This window comes from Belonocnema kinseyi, chromosome 4 (assembly GCF_010883055.1).
Source record: "Belonocnema kinseyi isolate 2016_QV_RU_SX_M_011 chromosome 4, B_treatae_v1, whole genome shotgun sequence".
In the NCBI taxonomy this organism is placed as follows: Eukaryota; Metazoa; Arthropoda; class Insecta; order Hymenoptera; family Cynipidae; genus Belonocnema; species Belonocnema kinseyi.
In genome coordinates this window covers 17,950,277-17,969,624 of record NC_046660.1, presented here as the reverse complement: position 1 = coordinate 17,969,624, position 19,348 = coordinate 17,950,277, and the positions used below count along the sequence as shown (strand labels likewise).

At 25.1% G+C, this 19,348-nt stretch overlaps 1 protein-coding gene across 2 annotated transcripts in view; it reads right to left on the bottom strand.

The window, feature by feature from the left end:
- LOC117171931 (iron-sulfur cluster assembly 1 homolog, mitochondrial) overlaps positions 1–10,150 on the bottom strand; it is a 12,613-nt gene extending 2,463 nt beyond the window's left edge. Inside the window, exons 1-2 of one of the 2 annotated variants that reach the window (XM_033359594.1) lie at positions 9,718–10,094; positions 6,638–6,691 (exon numbers count right to left, since the gene is read on the bottom strand). In XM_033359594.1, coding sequence (XP_033215485.1) covers positions 6,638–6,691; positions 9,718–9,801 — 138 coding nt within the window. In that variant the 5' untranslated portion in view covers positions 9,802–10,094. Of the gene's footprint in view, positions 1–6,637; positions 6,692–9,717 lie in introns of both variants that reach the window. The other variant, XM_033359595.1, reaches the window with a different exon arrangement.
- Between the last annotated feature and the right edge of the window lie 9,198 nt (positions 10,151–19,348).

Genomic DNA, 19,348 nt, shown 5'->3' with positions numbered 1-19,348 from the left:
TTCAATTTTAAAAGTTCAAAATTTAACAGTTCCACTTTGAGTGCTTTCATTTGCAGCTCAGTTTTTATTACCTCAAGTGGAAAATTGTTTAGCTTTAGTGTTCCTTTTTTAAATTTCATTGACCGTGAAAAATGTTTGCGAACCGGGAAAAAATCGGGAATTTATTTCGTCGATTAAAACGGATACCCTGAATTTCCCACGAGAACCTTGCATTTGAATTTTTGTTTTGCTTTTAAAACAGTTTCCGAAGTCGTTGACCACTCGGTTTTTAAGTATACATCAGATTTCAAAAGGTAACAAAAGAATTCTAGAGATTTCAAAATATTTCAAAGCTTTTATAATATTTAGAAGTACTTTAAACATTTCAAAAAGAGTCCGTGGATTTCAAATACCTAAAAAGCATTCAAGGATTCGAAAAAGGCATGTAGAAAAGATTTCAAAGATTTAATAAAGATTGTAAATGAACACTAAAGATTTCACAAACTTTTCAGAAGATCTTAAGAATTTCAAAAACGGATAAATTATACCAGATTTAAAAGATTTTAAACAATTTCAAACTAATACAAAAGGTTTCACAAACAAAGATTAAAGAAAGATTTCACAAAGGTTTCTTAATGTTTTAATGATTTCAAATGAAGGCGAAAGATTTCACAAATATTTCAGATTTAAAAATATTCGTTTAAAAGATTTCAAAAGATTTCAAACATTCTAATGACTTAAAATGAATACAAAAAATTGCAAAAATATTTCAAAATTTTCATAAAGATTTCAAATTCAATGATTTAAAAAAAGAGTACAGTACATCAGATTGCAAAGATTTCAAAACATTTTAAATATTTTAAACGATTTAAAATATGTTTAGAAAATTTCACAAAGATTTTACAAAGATTTCGAACACTTAACAAATATTTCAAAAGACTTCAAAAAAATTTCACGAATATTTCAAAGATTTTATTTATATATTTCACAAAGGTTTAAAAGATTTAAAGGATTTTAAAGACTTTATAAAAATTTAAAAAGATATCACAAAAATTTTTAATATTTTAACGATTTGAAATGAATAAAAAATATTTCACAAATATAAAAGAGATTGGAAATTGGAATTTTCTTAAATATCTTAAAATATTTCCGTCTTTAAAATCTCTTCAAACTATTGAAATATATAAAAAAAACTTCTGCGAAACCATTTAAAATTTCATAAAATATTTCAAATCTTTTGAATCCCATTAAATTACTGAAATCAATGAAAAAATTATTTATAATCTTATAAAATAACCTAAAATATTAAAAACCATTTAAAATCTTCTGAAATTTCTTAAAGCTGTTGAAAATGCCAAGGAATTTGAAAAAAATACTTTTAAAACTTTCAAATTATTTGATCACTTTATCAATTCATTTCCAGTACCAATTAAATAAAAACTTTTTAAAAATCCCTTGAATTAACCCTCAAACGGTACACTTCAACCGAGAATACCTAAACGGTACACTGGTAGGAATTGGTTTTTTTTTCAATGTTAATATTAAATATTTAATATATTAAACATATAACAAACAACTATCATATATCACACATATTTAACATATACGTTTAATATGTATGGGGATAATCCGCTTCAGCTGTATTTGCGTAAATGCCAACAAAATGAAAAAACTTCGGGTGCGAATTCGCACTAGTGTGCCTAATTCAATTCTCGTGAATAAATTCTTTGAAATCCACTAAAGATATTTCCTGTAAACTTGGAAAATGTATTAGAATACTCTGAGAGCTGTAGAATCCCATAAAATCATTAAAATTCTCGGAAATCTTTTAATCGTTCTATATCTTCCGATATTCAAGAAAATGCATTATCCTAAAATATTTCAAACGCTTTAAAATCCCGTCAAAGTAATAAATTCCTTGGAATCTTTTAAAATTCCGTAAAATATTTCAAATTCAAAGCTCTTGAAAATGCCTTCGATTTTTTAAAAATATTCTAAAATCTTTAGAAAATCTCTTCGAATTATTGAAATCTATTAAAAATTTCTCGGAATGTTTAAAAATACCCTGAAATACTTCGAAAATACTCAAGACAATTCAAAAATAGGTATAGACCTGAACTAAATACTAATTAATCGATCAGTTAATTTATTGAAAAAAGTAACTAAAAAGTGATTTGAGAAAAAAGTGACTAATATTGACTTTGTGGCAGCTCTGATTATTTTTTTAGTATTACTTCTTACAGAAATTCCCAGATTTTTTTTTTTAATCTTAATAAAAACTAAGTATGTAGTACAAAAGGGAAAGTAAATGCAATAGCTGATTTTTTAGACAATTTTCATGGACAAAATAAAAATCTAGGATCCAAAACTCACGGTTGGATAATTATTTGGGTTGTTAGGAATGATCTAAAAAATAATAAAATGAAAACAGAGGACGTAAAAATAATCTACGCCAACAGAAGTGATTAAAATTATCAGAAATTTAAAAACCAATAAAGTTTCTGGTGACAATGTAATAACGTCCTATCTACCCTATTAACTGAAAAGATTCCTTGGAAAAGCTATATATTATTTTTTACGAAAATAGTAAATTCAGGGTGGCCGTTTTAATCGTCGGAATAGATTCCCGGTTTTTTCCCGGATCGTAAAAATTTTTCACGGTCAATGAAATTTAAAAAATGGAACACTAAAGCTAAACAATTTTCCACTTGAGGTGATAAAAACTGAGCTGCAAGCGAAAGCACTCAAAGTGGAACTGTTAAATATTTATTATTATTTAATTTATATTTATTCAAAGTTTTTATTCTGTACCTTGGTTCAAGATTCATCATTTTAGTTGAAAAAATTCATTGGTTTGATTAGAAACTCATTTTATACTTGAAAATTGAACTATTCCATTTTTTTGTTAAAGAATCATGAAGATTCATAATTTTAGTTAAAAATTTATCACTTTCTTAGAAAATGTACCCACTACAATAGAAAATTTTACAATTTTAATTGAAAATTCGTTCTGTTTTGTTAAAAATTCAACTATTTTTTTTTAATTGATGTATTTTGTTTAAAAAGTCGTATTATGGCAGAAAATTAATCTTTTTGTTTGAAAATTCAAATATTCGAATTAAATATCTATAATTTTAGTTAAAAATTAATCTTTTTCGTTTACAACTCATGTATCACAGTTAAAGATTTATTATTTTAGTTGCAAATTTATCACTTAGTTAGATTATATCTTGTGGAAAATCAATTTTTTTAACTGACCTATTTTGTCGTCAAACCTTTTTTTTCCAGCTGAAAATTATTATTTTTTTAAGTTAATGATTTTTAATTAAGGATTCATAATTTTAGTTAAAAATTCAATTATTTTGTTGAAAATTGATGTATTTTGTTTCAAAAGACGAATTTTTGGTAGAAAATTCATCTTTTTAGTTAAAAATTCAAATATCTCAGTTAAATATTGATCATAGGGTGGCCGTTTTATTCGATGAAATAAATTCCCGGTTATTTTCCGGCTTTTTCCCGGTTCGCAAACATTTTTCACGGTCAATGAAATTTAAAAAATGGAACTCTAAAGCTAAAAATTTTTTTACTTGAGGTCATAAAAACTGAGATGCAAATGAAAGCACTCAAAGTGGATTTGTTTAAATTTGAACTTTTAAAATTGAAATTTAAAAGTTTTTAATTAAAAAATGTTGTATTCGATGCACAATAATTTACGCATATAAAATTGACGGTACTAACATTTTTCAATATAAAAAAATAAAAAAAAATCAATGAACTATAAAATTTTCAAAATTATATAATTTTAAGGAATTTTAAACTAGAAACATCAAATTTTGAAAAATTGAAACTTTTTTAACTGAAAATTTCTTAAATTAAAAGTTCAATTATTTTCTTTTTAAATAGTTTAAACATCCTTGGAAAGCTTCCAAATTTTATTTCAAAATCTTAAGAAATCTAAGTTATTGTAAATTTAAAATTATTTTGGAAATTTTTTCAGAACTTCTAAATATATGTCAAAATTAATTGAATTTTTTCTACAATTTTCAGAAAATCCTGTAAATTTTAGAAAATTTCTTTACAATTTGGATGTATAAACAACAATTGAACATTTATTATTTCGTAGGCGAAATTTGATTAATTTTAAGCGATATGTAGAAGTTTTGAAAACATTCAAACTTAATGTAAAACTTGAAATGATAGCCTAATATAAAACAAAATGTAGATTTTCGCAGATTTTAAACAAAAAAATTATATTCTTTTCAAGAGTTGTGAAAGGCTTCAAAAAAATAAAAACATTTTCTTAAGATTCCTAGGAAAATTAAAAATAACTTTTTATTTTGAAAAATTATTTTGAGAAAATATTTAAAAAGTTTTTCAAAGATTTAAACAAAATTTTTAAAAAAGATTCTAGAAGATTTTAAGAAAACTTTCTAAAATTTGCATGATAATTTTTTATCTTTTTAAAACTCCTAAATATCTTGAAATTACTCAAATTTTTTTCAACAAATCTTTATTTGTAAATTATAAGTCAAAATTAAAAAAAAATCACTCACAAATTAAGCATTTTTCAAATACAACAATTAAGATTTTAACGTTCAAAGTTTAACGGCTCTTTGAAATTTTAACGATAACAGGTCTTCTATGTCAGAAAATTCAGTTAAAGATTCTTTACTTTAAAATATTTGGTTTCAATTTACTTGTCTTAAATAAAAATTCAAATATTGCTAAACATTCAATAATTAATCTTTTTTTTTAATTAAAAATTTCAAATTGAATGGATTAAAAACTGAATATTTTAGACTAAAACAATATTTAAATTAAAAAAAATCCTTTAATTGCGAATATATTATTATGTTATTTTTAAGTTGAAAATAGTTTATAAACTTTCAGTCACACCTTCAAATTTGTTTAATGACTAAGACTTTCAAATTGTAACCGTTTAAGTTTTAACGTTAAAATCTGAAAATTCTTAAATGTAAGCTTAAAAATAAAACTTTTGAATCGAAAATTTTCAAAATAACAAAATTTTTAAATTACGCATTGTAAGCTAAATAATAGCATAATTGAAAAACATAACAATTCAACTAATTATTTAAAAACTGTTGAAATCGAACGTGGACATATTTTTCTTCTTCAAATTTGTAAAATTCCCGGTCAAAAAAAAAATCACTGTGATATCCCGGTCCAGCGGCCACCCTGTAAATTCTATAATATGTTTGGGAATCACTAAAAACCGAAAATTGACAAATTTAGTAGAAAGTTCAAATATTTAGTCGCAAAATAAACTACTTTGCTAAGAATTCATTTTTTGCCAAAAACATAACTATTTTCTTGGAAATTAGTGTTTTTTGTTGTTGAAAATTTAACAATTCCATTTTTTGTTGAAAATTTATCTTTTTTAGTTGAAAATTTAACTCTTTACTTAAAAATTGATGTATTTTGTTTAAACTTAGCATTTTGTTTGTCAAAAATTAATTTTTTTCTGCTAAATTTTTAACAAATTGGTTGAAAATTCAACTGTTTGGTTAAAAATTCATATTTTCAGGTTAAAAATTTAAAATGTTTTCTACCAAACCCGTCTTATTGCCTAGAAAATTAAAAAATTTAGTAGAAAATTAAAATGTTTGCAGAAAGTTCGTTTTTTTGCGCTGAAAATTAATTTTTCTGAATAAAAACTCAAGCATTTCATTTTTGGTTGAAAACTTATTTTTTTACTTTTAAAATTTTAATTTTTGGTTGTAAATTCAACTATTCCGTTAAATTGTATGTATTTTTGTTAAAATTTTATCTTTTCTGGCTGAAAATTAATTTTCTCGGATGAAAATTCATATTTTCTGATGAAAAATTAACTATTCCATTTTTTGGAGAAAATTTTTTTTCTGATTAAAATCAACTGCTTCAAATGTAAAAGTTTTTTTTTGTTGAATTATCAACTTGTACATTTTTCTTTGTTTGTTAAAGGTTCATCTCTTTGGTTTAAAATCAACTATCTTGATGAAAATCAATTTTTTTTTCGTTAAAAATTTATTAACTGAATTTTTGGTTGAAAATTTAGGTATCTCGTTCAAACCTGTTTTTTCTTAGTCCAAAATTATTTTTCAAACTGAAAATGGTAATTTTTTTCGATTAAAATTTAAGTATTTTATTGATAATTTGTTGCTGTTGAACATTAAGTTTTGAACTTAAAAATTAAGTAATTAATTTAAAATTCGTCTTTTTTGTTTAAATTCGACCGTTTTTTATATAATATGAAAATATTTATTGCTTGGAATATCAATTATTCAATTTTTGGTAGAAAAATAATTATTATATTGAAAAATTCGCTATTTTTGGTTGAAAACAAATTTTTGCATCACAAAATTTAATTATACTATTTTTTATTGAAATTGTTTTCTTTTATAGTTGAAATTTTACTTCTTTTTTGCAAATTGTATATCTTGTCGGAAATTCAATTTATTTTATCTGGAAATTTCACTATTCCACATTTGGTAGAAGATTAATTTTTAATTAATTAATCGTTTTCTGTATAATAATTTTCTGTAATAAATTTCCGAAAATTACAAAAAAATGATAGTAAAGCCTAAAATAATTTGTCCACAATATTTTTTCGTAAGGGCCATTCAATCTCTATAAAATCTATAAAATCCATGGAACTTACGCAATCCGGTTTCTCGTTCAGTATTTCTTTCACTTTATTTACTGCTTTTGGTGTCTGAAAAATAAATGTTTTTTATACTCTCATTGATATGATATAGTATATAAAATAATTAGCTTTTTTCTTTGTATATTATATTAAAAACGGACTTGAAATTTTTATTTCTTATTTGCAATAGTTACAGTTGCACAGATTTCAACCCAATTTTTGAATTTATAAACCAAGAAGATTAATTTCCTACAAAACAGTTCAGTTTAAAATCCAAAACTATGAATTTTTAACAAAAACCTTGAGTTTTTAAACCAAAAAGACACATTTTCAGCCAAAGAGTTGAATTTTCAACTAAGTAGTTAAATTTGTCCACCGAACTTTTGAATTTAAAGCCAAAAAGACGAATTAAAAAAAAAACAGTTAATTTTTAACCAGAAAATATGAACTTTAAAAAAAAATGTTTAACCAAATAGTTAAATTTTCAATGAAATACTTAAATTTGTCAACAGTTAAATTTATTTGAATTTTCTACAAAAAGTGTTGAATTTTCAATAAACGAAGAAGTTTAATTTTTCACGAAAAAGATGGCTTTTTAAAAAAATAGTTTTTTATAAAAAAAAACGAACTTGCAACGAAGATTTTGACCAAAAAATATGAATTCTTAACGAAAAATGTGAAAATGGATTTTTCAATCGAAAAAGATTTGCAAACAAAAAAATATTAAATTTCTACCAAAAAATTTTAATTTTGAACAGAAGAGTTTAATTTTCAACCAATAAAGATGACTTTTCAACTAAATAGTGTAATTTTCATCAAAATAATCAAATTTTTACCCAAAAAAGATGAAAACAATTAACTTAAAAAAAGTTTGCTAACCAAAATATGAATTTTCAATCCAAGAAGACGAACGTTTTATAAAAAAAAAACGAACGTTCAATAAAACAGTTAAAATTTCGACCAAACGTGATGAATTCTCAAAAAATATTGTTAAATTTTCAACCTGAAAATATAAATTATCAACAAAAAAGTTAATTTTCAACCAAAAATATGTATTTTCTACCGAAAGATAAATTTTCAATCCAAAAAGACGAATTTTATATAAAACACGAATGCTCAACAAAAAATTTGAATTTTTGACTAAACAAGACGAATTTTCAACAAAAATAGATAATTTTTAATCAATCAGTAGTATCTTTTGATCAAAAAAGATTAAATTTGTAACAAAACACTTGAATTTTCAACAAAAATGTTCATTTTTAACCAAAAAATATGTATTTTCTGCCGAAATATGAAATTTCAATCTAAGAAGTCGAATTTTCTATTTAAAACAAAACGAACATTTAACAAAAAACTTGAATTATCAACTAAAAGAGTTAAATTCTGAACAACAAAATATTATAGTAGACTTTTCAATTACAAAGAATTAACTTTCAACTAAAAAATTTTAGTTCTTAACGAAAAATGTGAAAATAGACATTTCAATCAAAAAATATTTGCAAACCAACAAAGGTTTTTCAATTGTGAAAGAAAAAAAATCTCACCAGATTGTTAAATTTTCATGTGAACAGGCTATTTTTTTTGCATAAAACTTAAATTTTCAATATGAAAATATGCATTTTTAACCAAAAAAGTTAATTTCCAACAAATTAATTGAATTTAAAAAAAAATAGTTCAATTTTCAACCAATACAGATGACTTTTCAACAAAATAGTGGAATTTTCAACAAAATCATAAAATTTTCACCCAAAAAAGATGAAAAATTTCAATACAAAAATGCGAATTTTATACGAAAAGCGAATGCTCAACAAAAAATTTGAATTTTTGACCAAAAAAGACGAATTTTCATCAAAAATAGAATAATTTTCAAACAATCAGTGGCATCTTTTAAAGAAAAAAAAATTTAATTTACACCAAAATACTTAAATTTTCAACAAAAATGTTTATTCTTAACCAAAAAATATGTATTTTCTGCCGAAAGATGAATTTTGAATCTAAAAAGGCGAACTTTCTTTTTTAAAAACAGAACGTTTAACAGAACACTTGAATTATCAACCAATAAAGATATTTTTCAACAAAATATTGAAATTTTCAACTAAATAATAAAATTTTGACACAAAAGAGAAGAACGTTTCATCAAAAAAAAAAGAATGTTTAATAAACCAGTTGAATTTTTGACCAAAAATATGAATTCTCCTTTAAAAAAAGTAAAAACGGAGTTGCATTTTTTACCAAAAAAAGATTAGATTTCTACCAAACCAGTTAAATTCTCAACAGAAGATTTGGATTTTTAACCATGATAGATTTTTCAATTATGAAAGAAAAAAATTCTTAACCACATACATTTGGGGTTTCAATCCAAAAAGACCAATTTTTTAATAAGAAAAAACGGTCTTTCAACAAAATAGTGGAATTTTCAACAAAATAATAAGATTTTCAACGAAATAAATAAATTTGTTAATTCTAAATTTTCAACTAAAACTACAATAGTAGACTTTTTAATTAAAAAGAATCAACTTGAACCAAAAGTAGTTGGTTTATCTCATTGGATTTGAATAATTCAGTTCACATTTTAGCGAAAAACGAGAAAAAGGTTATGTTTCTCGAAAACACGGGGAAAAAGAAGGAATTCTTCAGAAAAAAGGGAAGAGTTACTGCATAAAGTTAATTCAAGTTACCTCAAAAATTACTTTTTCACTAAATTCATTTTTTAATTTAAAATCAGAACGAAAGTTTCCGCAAGTGAATATTTACATGAAATTTGTCCAATTGCAACAAATTATTCAACACTGATTTGCAATTTAATTTTTGACAACTAACTAACCAATTGTGTGACTTACTCTCAAAAATAAGAGACAATTTTTATTTGTGTTAAATATTTATGGATATATCACTATTTGTCGAATTAAGAAACAAGAGTACAATTTTGAACAAGAAAACTACAAAAACAAATCTCGACAGGAAAGTGAGGTTATGTTGAAATGACAACAGCGTAAAACGTAATTTTGTGATCATATCTTAAGAGAAGTGTGGAATAATGCAGATTAACATGAAAATAAGTGCACCAAAAATGGAAATATTGATTAAAAACTTACCAAAACTAGAGCAGCTCGAGTTGGCAGAATTCTTCTTCCTTTGACAGCACGAACTGTTGCACTCGCTGCTATTCTTGAAGCCATCTTCTTGTAAATTGAGCTTCTTGGTGATCTCTTGAGAGTTTCAAAGTCATTCTTGCACCAAATTTATTGCGTAATTAGTCATCTTACTAAAAAAGAAAACACCACTCACAAATACAAGGCATGCCAGCGCAATCACGAATCACGCGCAATTCATTGGTTCACGTCACGCAAGTCGCTCGTAAATTTAACTAATAAAGACAAAAACGAAATGGGGACAATAGCATTTTCGACGATTCAAGAGGATTAAATAATATTTCGGCAGAATTCAAAGTATTTTTTTTATATTTACTGTTACACAGATTGTGTAATATGGGTCAACCTAACCTAACCACACTTTTCAGATTTACAAGTAAATTCATTAAAAAGGTTTGAAATAATTTCGAAGGTTACCTATATATAAAAAACGCCTAAGAAAACAAAATCTAAACTTTTTTGGTTAAAATTTCATTGCTCCCGGTTGAATAGTGTCACTGTTTGTGGAAAAATCAACTGTCTTCTAAAAAAATCGTCTTTCTTAAAAATTAAGCTATTTGGTTGACAATGGAAATCGTTTTGGTTTCTGATTGGAGTTAGAACACTTTTGTTTGAAAAATTTTCTTAAAAAATTATCTTCAATGTTTAAAAATTCAACTTTTTAAAAATTAGTTTATATGGGCTGAAAATTCGACCATTTTGGTAGAGAATTTATTTACTTGATCACAAATTAACTTTTTTCTGGAAAATTCAACTTTTCAGTTTGAAAATTCAAATATTTTCTAAAAAATTGATGTTTTTCATCCAAAATTTTATTGTTTTGCTGAAAATTTGGCAGAAGTCTTCTTTCTTGTATAAAATAGACTTTTTCTTTCGAAAATTAAGTTTTTCGGGTTCCAAATTAAAGAATATTCTAGAAACTTTGTACCGTAGATTTAAAAATTTTACAAATAGTGTTATTGTACTCTTGTATTCTTTTTTTTTCAAGGTTCTGCCATTTTATTTTTTATTCATATTTCATCTAGTTTACTTAAAAATTCGTTTATTTTGTTGAAAATACAATTATTTCGTTTAAAAAAAAACATTTTTTCGAAAAAAAATCAAAGGTTTTGTTGAAATTTCGTCTTTTTCTAATGGAAAATTCGCCTTTTTGGATTGAAAATACCTTTTTTTTGGTAGAAAATCTTCTCTTCTTACTGTTTTCGATGAAAAATTAACTGTTTTCGAAAAAATAATCTTTTTCTTGAAAATTATTTGACCAGTAATCGGCCATTTCTAATATCAGAAATTTATTTATTGTTTACAATTCAACTTCAGTTTAAAAATTTAACTATTTTGTTTGCAATTTAACTATTCGTTTGATAAAATTTAATTATTTTTTTGAAAATTCAAGTATTTTCTTTAAAATGCATATTTTTTGTGGAAAATTCAAACGCTTTGCTAAATATATATTTTTTAAAAAGAAACTTTATCATTTTGGAATTTAAAATTATCTTCCCTTGTAAAAAAACCATCTTTCTTGCGTAAAAATTAACTTTTTCTTTAAAAATTAAACTTTTCATGTTCAAAATTCAACATTCTTTAAAAAATTTCGTATATTTGGATTGGAAATTTTTCAAATAGTTTTATTGTTGAAAATTTATCTGTTTTTTTAATCATTTTTTATTTCTTTGTTTGAACATCCATAATTTTAATTAATTAAACGTTTTTATTTTTGTTAAAAAGTAATTTTTTACCTGAAAATTCATAATTTTAGTTAAAAATTCGCGTTTTTTGAAAATTCATTTTTCAACCTGAAAATTAAACTATTGTGTTGAAAGTTCGATTGTAACCATTTTTTATTTTACCAAAAATTCAACTACACGTTGTTAAAAATTTATCTTTTTGGTTTTTATATTAATCTTTTTTTTTTTTGAAAATTTAATATTTTTTCGTTGTAAATACAACTGTCTAATTAAAAATTAATCTGTTTTGATTAAAAATTAATTTTCTTCTTGAAGATTCAACCATTTGGTATCAAATTAAACCTGTTTGTAAAACATTCGTTTTCATGATTGGAAATGAATTTCTTTGTTAAAACTTCTTGTTTGAAGATTTAACTATTTGTTACAAAAAATTACGTATTTTATTGAGAATTCATTATTTTTTGTAGAAAACTAATCTTATTTTATTGATACTGAATCTTTGACTGAAATAGTCTAATTTTAAAACAAAAAGATAATTTTTTGAATAAAAATAAAGGAAATTTGAACAAAATAGATAAATTTTCAACCAAGCATTAGATACATTAATTTTTAGATTAAAAATTTTATTTTTCAAGCATTGATGAATTTTTATCTAAAATGATAGAATATTTATACTACAACGAACATTTTTTCCGGGTGAAAATAAAAGAGCACTTAAAATTAGATATAATTACTTGAGTAAAGTTAGAAAAAAATAAATTGGCATGTTTTTTTTAATGATTAAAAATTATACTTTTTAAATTTTTTGCGGGAAGACGAAAGATTCTAATTGGACCAGCATTTAAAGCTATGACGTCAGCTGGCAAGATGTCTGCACGTCGATGGCCAGTTAGGGGAATTTGCCAGATCTTTAGGTAGCGCTTCAAAGATTCATCTTTTTGGTTCCAAATTTAACTATTTTTTTGCGAAAATTAGTTTTTCTTTTTTTTTTAAATAAACTGAATCAATGAAAATTCAATCTGTCACTCTTCCACCATCGGAACGCCATCTTGGTTTCCCTCCAGCTACCCATCATCTTGGTTCTTCTTTAGCTTAAAAATCTTGAAAATTGATCTTTTTCGTTTGAAAATTCATTGATTTTAGTTAAAAAATTAATTTCTTTGGTTGGAAATTTAACTGTTTTGATGATTTTTTTTTAAACTTCAAATTTAATGAATATAATTTTCAATTAGGAATTTTTTTAGTTGATAATTCACTTTTTTCGTTGAGAACTCATTGTGTTTCTCGTTGAAAATTCAACTATTTTACTGAGACACCTTTTTTTCGTTCAAAATTATTTTATTAACTGAAAATTAAACCATTCCATTTTTGGTTAAAAATTTATCTTTTTTAGTTGAAAATTAAACAATTTGATCGAAAATCCATTGTATTTTGTTAAAAATTCATCATTTTTGGTTTTATATTTTTCTTCTTGTTATAAAATTTACCGCTTTTATTAAAAAATATTAATATATTTTATTGAAAATTTCGTTTTGTTATAATATTATTATTTGTTTGTAAATTCATTTCTTTGGTTGTAAATTTAACTATGTGGTAGAAAATTCATCTTTTCTTGCAGAAAATTATTTTTATTGTATGAAAACTGATCTACTTTCGTTTCCGTGAAAAATCCTCTTTTTCCAAGTAATTTGAAAAATAAAGTTTTCACGATAACCAAAGTAGATAAATTTTCATGCAAGAAGAATAATTTTCCTCCAAAAAAAGATGAATTTTCAACCAAATAAAGGGTGGCCGTTTTAATCGACGATGAAAGTTTCCGGTAATTTCCCGGTTCACAAACATTTTTCACGGTCAAAAAATTTGAAAAATTCGAATTTTAAAGCTAAACATTTTTCCATTTTAAGCAATAAAAAATAAACTATAAATTAAAGCACTCAAAATGGAACTCTTGAGTTTTAAACTTTTAAAATTGAACTTAAAAGTTTTTAAATTCAAAAATGTTGTACTCAAATGATCAATAAAAATAAAAATATATAAAATGAAATTACTTTAATAAATTATGCAGAGTTCAAAGATTCAGATTCAATTCTAAAAATATATATCTACATTATAATTTCCAATGCTCTATAAATTAAAGAATAAATCAATGAACCCAGTGGTCACAAAATTTGGCGACGTATTTACGACATCGTTACGACACTTGACGACATGGACATAGGATGTCGTAAAGTTGTTGTAACTATGTCGTAAAGACGTCGCCAAATTTAGTGCCCACTGGGAACTCTAAGGTTTTCAAAATTATATTATTTTAAGCAATTTTAAGCTAGAAACATAAAAAATTTAAAAATTAAACATTTTTTTTAAACCGCACACTTCCTAAATTATTTTCATCTTAAATAGTTTAAACACCCTTGTAAAGTTTCAAAATTTTGTGAAATCTAAAAATTGTTTTACATTTTTCAAATTTAAAATTATTTTTGAAATTTTTTCCGAACTTCTAAATATCTGTTAAAATGAATCGAATTTTTCCTACGATTTTTAGAAAATCCTGCAAATTAAAAAAAATTCCTTGAAATATTCCAGATTCTTTTTTTGACAATTTTTGAAATCTTTAAAAAAAATTTTTAATATTCTCTTAAAATTCTTTTGAAGCCCTGCTTAAAAAGCTTAGAATTTTTTTTTCTTTTTAGTATTCAAAATATTACATTTTCTTTTAAATTAGACTGTTGCTATTTGCAACGAAATTTTAACGATTTAAGGTTTTCCATGTGAAATAATTCAGTTTCAATTTGTATACTTTTAAATATTTGTATTCAATCTAATCATTTTAAATAAACAGTCAAATATCGCTAAATATTAACTAATTATCCTTTGTCTTAATTAAAAAATTTTTTAATTTATTGTGTTAAAAATGAAATATTTTAGACTGAAACAATATTTCACATTTAATTAAATTCTTTAAATACGAATATATAATTATGAATCTATTTTTAAGTTGAAAATAGTTTATGAGGTTTTAACCTGACATTTAGATTTTTTTAACAACTAAGACTTTCGAATTGAAACAGTTAAATTTTTAACGTTAAAATTTAAAAGTTCTTAAATTTTTAACGGATTCAGAATCTTCTTGCCGAATCAATTATTATTCACAATTTTTAATACTTAAAGTACAGATCCATTTAAAAAATATTTTATTTAGAGTTGATCAAATAAAAATGGCTCTTATCCAAAATTTTCAACTTCAAATACTTTTATTTTTTACTTGTTTAAGTCTTCAGGACTGCAATTTAAAATTCTTTAAAGTAAAAATGTAAGCGTAAAAATAAAAATCTAAAATGCAAAATTTGTTAAGAAAAAGATTTTTAAATTAGATATTGTGAACTGAATGATATCATAATTAAAACATATAATTAAGCTAACTAGTTTTTAAAACTTTTGAAATCGAACTTGGACAGATTTTTCTTCTAAAGATTTGTAAAATTCCCGGTTTTCCATTTTGAAACTGTAGAAATGAATTGAAAAAAAATATTTAACCAAAAATAGAAAAGTAAAAATTTCAGAAAAAAATGAATTCTCTACAAAATACATATTTGGATTTTCAGCGAAAGAAATATATTTTTTAATTAAAAAGATAAGTTTTAAAACAAAAGTGGAACAGTTAAAGTTTTAGTTAAAAAAAATTAATTTCCAACCAAACAAAATTTAATTTTCAACAAAATAGTAAAATTTTCAACCAAATAAATAAATTTATAAACAAAAATAATACATGGATTTTCAACCACATACGCAGTTCAATTTTCAAACTAAAACAGATACATTTCTAAGAAAAAACGGAATAGTTTAATTTTCAGTCAAAAAATGATTAAAAAAAAACGAATAACCAACAAAATAGTTGAATTTTGAACAAAGAAAAATTAATTTTCAACCAACAAGATGAATTTTCAAACTAGAAGAATAATTTTCTGCCAAGCAGATACATTTTCATCTAAAGAAAACAAACCTTTTTAACCGAAAATTTTAGTATCAGTCTTCAGTTTAAAAAATTTCTAGTAAAAAAAAGATTAATTAAAAAAAAAGAACTTATTTTTGAATCAAGTAGTTGAATTTTCAACCAAAACCGATATTAATTTAAAATAGCAATGGATTGAATTGAAAAAAAAAAACTGTAATTACCAACAAAAAAGTTCAACCCTATATGGCGTATTCTTTTACAAATCGAACAGAGAATTAACCGACCCACTTTTGATTGAGCTAACACTTTTTTATGGGTTCTTTGTCGAAAAAGAGAAGATGCGTATTTGAGAATTTTTTTTATTTAGCAATTTTTTGAGAAATAGGAAGGGTTGAAAAATTGAGAATTCGAGTGAAGACTATTTTTTTTTAAATGCATAACTCCTGTTCTATTTAAGCTAGAGACTTATTTTTTCATTGGAAAGATAAAAGAACGAGATTTAATAAAAAAAATCATCCCAAAAATATTATTAACAAATTGAAATTGTTATAAACAATTAAAAATTTGAAATCGATTTTTTAACTAGTTTGACCCCCATGAATTAAGTTCTTAGTATTTTTATTGTATTCTACGTCAAATTTCCGATCGAAAACGATTCATTTCAAATTGGTGAAATTATTATTACTATCAGAAAAAATTTAATGTATCTAGCGCTGTCGAGCGCGGTACCTCACATCAGCGCGCGTATCACATTGCACGGCCGATTTTCTTCTTTGATATCGTTTTTCTCTTAAATATAAATGATTATTATATATTTTTAATTAAGTAATCTTATTTCTTAAACAAGATAAATTTATTAAAAATTCAAGAAATAAATAAATAACAAGAAGTAAAAGAAAAACATCATTATTGAAAATGTATATTACTTTATTATGATTTCGATAAGTTATGCTTAGTTACGCTTATTTTAAAATATACATAGAAATCGAATTTAAATTAGAATCAAACGGCAGATAAGGAGTCTTTAGAACAGGCCTTGCGATGCGGAGGAGCAGCAACGGCAGATTTGACTTGACTTTTGATTTGGAAAGTTCGCTCTTTCAAAATTCGAAATTTACCAAGGCTAAAGAAGAATCAAAAAAATTACAAGGAACGAACATTCGTAGAGACATATGTTTCAATCCCTTTCAAAAACTTAGTCATCGAAAAAAAGGGGCATCAGATTTGCGAAGAGTGAAAGAAACTCAGCTACAAGCACTAAATTGATCTGTAACGAAGGAATCATTGCAATAGAAAATTTGTACTTCCTGTCACATACTTATTAATAGCAGAATCGAAGAAAAAAAAGGACGAGATCACAAATGATCAAGTTGAAATGGTACACTGTAAAAAAAGGTGGTGGAATTTTAGTACGCTAAACGTATGTGAAAAGTGGACTCGCGCGCAGCGGCGTGAAATTAGTATAGAAATGTCTAAAATTGGACAAGTGTAAAATTCTCAACTGAACTAAAATTTAATATGTGATGTTAAATAAAACAACGGAAAGTGGAACATTTCTCCAAAACATCAACCTAACCTCAAATACTTAAATCATTAAGATCACATTAAAAATATATTTATAATTACGCAAGCTTATATGGCATAAAATTTATAATTTAAAATCAGTCACTCGCATTTATGCTTTCGCAGAAAGTGAGCTATAAAGTTTGCAAACTAAAATGTACGTTCGCTCATAACACGCGAACAAACGAGCGAAAAAAAGCTCTATCGCGAAAATTACACAAATGTGGAATATTATACGGACGAATCTAAAATCACTATAAAGTGGAGAAATTTTCGTAAGAAAATAGAAATTTATGCGCAGTCGGTAATTTTACCAGTCTGGGGAATTTTACTATGTACAGCGTTGTGACGGCTAGTGTATTGCCGTCGATTAAACTCGTTGATTTTATAATTTCAGTCGATAAGGAAGAAACTTTCTTTATCGTAAGATACGAGTTAATTTAAATTCGTATAAAAAATTAATAATTGTTTTATGAAATTGCTTATCAAGGTAATTCAGAATGTTAGTATAAACTCTTCAACATTCTCTCTCTCTTCTTCTTTAATTTTAGGATAAAATAATTTGCTTCATATACCTAATAAGATAAAATAGTATACATGAAAATGTAGCCTTATTAAAAGTCACGTACGCCGGGCCTACGTGGTCAGCTTGATACGTTACGGCATTCGTTAGCGAGCTCCTATTGGTCAGGCTCAACGTCAAGGGGTTGCACTTGACTCCCCTACTCTAATGCTACCCTTGCACGTAATCCAAAAATGCAAGGTTATAAATATATGTGACTCGGGGAGGAACGGAGATATCTTTCAATCGTAGATATTCATTGAACCCGCGTCACTCGAGATCTTAAATAATTAAATATTATAATTTAGAAAGTAGAATCTAAAATGTATAAGTTCCGCGTAACTTAGTGTAGTCGTCGAATCTAATTTATATCTAACATTAAGTGAAGTTAGATATAGAATTTAATAATAATAATAATAATTAAAAAGTTTATATTAACTGTTGTGTGTGTGTGTGTCCCATGGATTAATGTGTAAAGTTTAATGAATAAAGTTATTCATTTAAAATGACCTATTTAACTGGTTAGATTCTTCATTTCATCACCTGTGATTAATTTAAAGATTCAAATAACCGCGGTAGTTGATTTTAAAATCAACGCCAGTCAACAGCGAACCTTAAGGGCATGTGACACAGCTAAATACCTATATTACCGACCTCACTTTATCAGTTCACTGAATGTTTTTTTGAACCTTAGAACTTTTTTTGTAAATAAAATATCGAGCTGAAACTTTAGAAAATGTATTAGAGTACAATAAAGTGCGTTTAGGTACTGCATTTTGGTAGGAACTTCACTGAAAATTATTTTATCTTTTTTCTGAACCTCGACATTTTTTGAACGTTCGAACTTTTTTTATACATAAAATATCGATCTCAAACTTTGAGAAATGCAAGAGCCAAAAGAAAACTACGTTTAAGTACAAATTTTAATAATAAAAGATATAAGAAAAATATATTTCAACTATCAATTCCATCGGCATCAGCCGGTAACGTTGTACATGAAAATACGAACCCTGGCGGCCACTAGACGAGGCTCTAGAGGATTCGTATTTTCGTGTACAACGTTACCGGCTGATGCCGATGGAATTGATAGTTGAAAATTTTTTTTTACATCTTTTTTTATTAAGCTTTGTATTTAAACGTAGTTTTCTTTCGGCTCTTGCATTTTTCAAAGTTTGAGACCGATATTTTATGTATAAAAAAAGTTCGAACGTTCAAAAAATGTCGAGGTTCAGAAAAAAGATGAAATAATTTTCAGTGAAGTTCCTACCAAAATGCAGTACCTAAACGTACTTTATTGTACTCCAATACATTTTCCAAAGTTTCAGCTTGATATTTTATTTACAAAAAAAGTTCTTAGGTTCAAAAAAACATTCAGTGAACTGAAAAAGTGAAGTCGGTAATATAGGTATTTGGCTGTGTCACATGCCCTTAAGACTAGAAAAGGAATCCACCAATCAAAGAATAATTCTTTACATTATTCGGTGGATCCGAAAGGTAGGACGTAACAAGCGTAAATGAAACGTGAATTCATAGCATTAAATCTGTAAGAGACGTCATTCTACACAGCATGTGGAAATTTGCTTTCTAACCTGTAATTTTAATGCATCCAAAGTGACATTTTATGTGTGTAAATACATTTATGCGGCATATAACTATGTAATATTAAAGAAGGTATTGTATTTTTTGCAGACGGAAACCACAGGGGAATTATGCACTCAGAGCATAATCTAACGTGCAGCTCTGCACAAGTGTGCAGTTCTGAATGGAAAGTGTGCAGCTCCGAATTTGTGTTGGGGAGGTACTTTTGAAATT